This window comes from Penaeus chinensis, chromosome 2 (genome assembly GCF_019202785.1).
Source record: "Penaeus chinensis breed Huanghai No. 1 chromosome 2, ASM1920278v2, whole genome shotgun sequence".
NCBI classification, from domain to species: domain Eukaryota; kingdom Metazoa; phylum Arthropoda; class Malacostraca; order Decapoda; family Penaeidae; genus Penaeus; species Penaeus chinensis.
This window is the reverse complement of record NC_061820.1, coordinates 10479902-10484481: the sequence shown is the minus strand read 5'-3', so window position 1 is coordinate 10484481 and position 4580 is coordinate 10479902. Positions and strand designations below refer to the sequence as shown.

Here is a 4580-nt window from a genome sequence, read left to right as displayed (position 1 = left end):
CATATGTACAGTCAAGTTACATTCAAGAATAATTTCTTTCATAAATATCAGGTTAGAAATGATCAACTGAATGCTAAGGATTTATTAGGAAGAGATGTAGAAAATGGATTAGATTTTGGATTCAAAAGATTCTGAATCGATTCAGCATTTACAAGATCAAAATTATCAATTTGAAAGGAGCGTAGACAGGATTTCCGGCAACCGTTGCTTTGCTCTTTCCATATTCATTGTTATTCTTCTTCAGATGGTTCGGCTACGTCTTTACATTCCTCTTTGAGGCACCATATGAAATCGAAGACCACCTTCAACTACGGAAAAATAGAACGTAACTATTAGTGAAAACAATTATGTTGTTTAAGATGCTTGAATAAAATTTCGACACTGGACTATTCTCATTCAGTTAAAATAATATTAAAAAAAAGTCTAAGATCATAGTTGGCAGTTAATTATATCTTTCAGCTGAGTATGAAAGCCTTACGTTAGGTTCGCTCTCCTCGACTGCACAAACGCCGTCCTCAATGGCAGCCAACATAGCCTCTGCTTGCTCAGTTTGCTCTGCTTCTCCTAACTTAGCGATCAAGTCTTCTGTGAACGCCGTCGCATCGAACAAACCATCATCCTATTTATAAATAAGATTAAAATATGATGAAGTATTGATATGTATTCAATCTTTGATGACATAAAGTAATATAATATTACATTCTTCATGTTTATGCATATGTTAAATTATAAAATGCATTTCTCACAATGACCTGCTAACAAAACGTTTACATTGCTGTGAAGTTTAAATACTCACTGTGAGAAGGCCTTCCTCCTCGAAGATACACTCGGCTAGGGCTGTCTGGTCTTCTTCAGGAAGGCGTGAAATGAACCGCATCATACGAGGACTTCTCTTTCCCCTCCTACGCCCTTTGCGGCCACCGGATCGTCGACCAGGTCCAGGACCTTTGGGTATTTCATGTTTACTTCCAACCATTTCATTCAGTGTTTAGCTGACAAGCAGCATCGCGTAACCTTATCACACAGTTTATTAATTTTGTTTACACATAAAACGACTCCCAGGTGCCTAGTCACCAAGACAATGGAGACTGCATAGTTTCGTTGACATAGTTAATATTATCCCTCATATGTCATTAGCTAATTACTCACCTTCTAGCTCGGCGACGATTCCATTTGCCTCCATACAGCTCTCTATGATTTCCGTCATGTTTTCTTTATGCATCACATCGTGAATCAGCTCGTGGCATGCACCTGTTCAAGAGGATGATCCAAGTTTACCTTTCATGAAAATCTTTGGCAAATTAAATTGATTTCAGTTTTATAATTGTACAGTAGTTTCATAAGTTATGTAATATTATTTCACATCTTAGTATATTATAGTTTGTTTGTTGAATGATGCATTTCATTATTGAGTAAATTAATTGCGAAAAATCCTAATTCTGCACAGAAATCTACATGAATGAATTTGCCTTCCATATAAAAGCACTGATAATTAACTTCATGGGATAGAGTGGTATTTGAAAACCAGTGTCTATGCTGAGCGGACGTTCAATGGTCTTTGCATAAACAGAACTAAGAGGCAGAAGAAACATGGATTTGGGATATGTATGCAACTTTGAAAGGGCTTCGTCCTCCTGTTCGCCTACAACGTAGTTATATTCGGTGTGTCTGGAATCAGGAAAAGTTCTCGAGAACTTACTTTTTTCCTTGCAAGCCTGAACCGCCACCATGGCGGCCGCGAGCGCGAGCAGCATTAACAGCTTCATGATGACAATGGTGGCTCACTCTGGAACAGTGTTAGTTATGGTTAATTATTGTTAAACATTGTGCTTCTCTTTAATATATTTATGTATGTGTATATATAGCTACCTATCTATCTATATGTAAAGTTTACTATCTATCCATCTGCCTGCCTAGGATACATTTATTCTGTATAAAAAAAAAAAAACATATGAATGTACACATACACACACACACAGACACACACATATATATCGTGTGTGTGTATGTTTCTGTATAATAACCTATTGACACATACTTGAATAATGCACACACACACACACACACACACACACATACACACATATATATATATACACACATATATATATATATATACCTATACATACACACACACATACACACACACAAACATATAATATATAAATATATATGTTTATTTATTTAGAAATATATTTATGCATATATATATACATACATGATGCATAAATATCTATCTATATATATGTTTCTAACTATCTATCTATATATACACACACACACACTCGCATATGCATATACATATACGTGCATGTGTATATACATATACACACACACAATACATATATACATATATACGAATATACATACAAATATGTAAATGCACAGATAGGTAATTATATATATATATATATATATATATATATATATATATATATATATATGATACACATGCACATCTATATATGTGTAATATATATATGCAATTAACTCTCTACTTATATTTGAGTGATATATATATATATATATATATATATATATATATACACACACACACACAAATACATTTATATACACTATATATACGTGTATATATTCATATATACACATACACATATATTAAACATATTACATATAAAAAAAAATATATATATACACATATATATACACATATATAATATATATATATATATATATATATATATATATATATATATATATATATATATGCATATCATATTACAGACACACATATATATTATATATGTGTGTACACACACACACATATATAGAGATTTATATATATGTGCATATACATATATATACATATATGTACACAAACATACATATATATCCATATAGATATATGTATATATAAGTATATATGCATATACACATGCACACACATACACAGACATATATATACATACATTTATACATTTGTAATATATTTATACATACATTGAATATATATATGTATATATATATATATATATATATATATATATATATATATATATATATATATACATATGTGTGTGTGTGTGTGTGTATACTCAAACACGCATATATACATACACACACACACACCTATATATATATATATATATATATATATATATATATATATATATATATATGCAGCAGATACTCACAACCAAGAGTGATACTGGAACTTCTACAGGGTGTGAAGTTGTGTGGTGACTGGATGTTGAGTCGGCTTTTATATACGAAGCGTCTTTGCTGCTGTGTCTTGGTGACTCAGCTGTCACGGATGAGGAACCCAAGTCACTTTGTGGTGACGTCAATAAAATTTATGCATTTGGATTTTTTAAGAACTAACTTGGTATTTGCGCACCCTCGCTAAGAAATATTCATCTATGTATGTACAGAGATATACTTGCGTTCACAGCAATATATGCAGAGGCCTGCAGCACTCGTATACTGAATCTTCTGGTAACTCTTGCGCTCTGTCTCTGCTTTTCCCTGTTTTCTGTGCGAATATAAATACATTAATAAATAAGTATTAATATAAACGTATTTTATTTCTCTTCGGCTTATTGTTAGTTATCCATAACTCTTCCTTAGCAAGGTTGTGGAAACTTTCAATTGTATTTCTCAGATTCAGACAGATCCTTTCTTTAATTTTCCTTCTACATCTGTACATTCATTATTCTTCATATAGAAAGTGGTAGTAATATTGCTAAGTTCACATACAGCCCGAATATCACACAAAATTAGTATGATTATGGGCGTGTTGATATATGAATGCCTGTAATATATCAACAACTTAAGATATACATTTTGAGTTTGTCGGATAAAATCATATTAATACAGATTGAATTTGATATTCAATCCACCGTAATTGTTACCATGTCGTTTCAGAAACTCTAATTATTGACTTCAACTTCAACTTAAGAAGAGTGAACATGTGTATAATATAATGCTAAAATAGTACAGAAACATTATATGCATTTTTAGATATGAAGAGACATAGAATACGATTTGTGATTAATACAAATAGGAATCCCTGAGGTATTCGCGAAATGTATTGCAGAATATCGCACTCTGACTGACTGGCCGGAGTGTATCACTTTAAATCAAAAATGGAGGCATACAAAACTAAAGATGGTTCAACTGGTTCCAATAATGTGCGTGTAAAGGGCAAACAGTAAGTATCAAAATGTATCAAAGCGTTGGGGTTTTCGGAGATACTACTCAAAAAGCTTTTTGTATCAACCTAGAGGCTAACAAAACGAAAGAATTTTTCAAAAGGTTTCCATGTTGTATGTATAAAAGGCAAACATGTGTAAGGATGTATCAGATTGTTAGGGTTTCCGGAGATGCTACAAAAACGACCTTTAATAAGCAGAGACACTAGATCTGTGCCCAGGATCAGACAGAAGTGTGCCACAGAATTTTAAAGAACAAGTCCCTATTGTCTATCATGGACCACTATGGTGCTATATAATTTCATTACGAATTTGTACGTCGTTTTGATTGCACACCCAAATCAATACGACAGGCCCTTGCCCAAGGGCAGACGACCCCTTTGTTTTAGTAAAATCTGTCAAACTATT

At 32.4% G+C, this 4580-nt stretch overlaps 1 protein-coding gene across 1 annotated transcript; it reads right to left on the bottom strand.

Annotated features, from left to right (window-relative positions):
* Nucleotides 1-67: 67 nt before the first annotated feature.
* LOC125036626 lies at nt 68-3201 on the bottom strand. The gene is made up of 6 exons (XM_047629389.1): nt 3156-3201; nt 1700-1786; nt 1150-1251; nt 797-945; nt 479-619; nt 68-308 (listed from the first exon to the last, which is right to left on the bottom strand). Exons 2-6 carry the CDS (start codon nt 1764-1766, stop codon nt 231-233), a joined length of 537 nt encoding a protein of 178 aa, XP_047485345.1. The 5' UTR covers nt 1767-1786; nt 3156-3201; the 3' UTR covers nt 68-230.
* Between the last annotated feature and the right edge of the window lie 1379 nt (nt 3202-4580).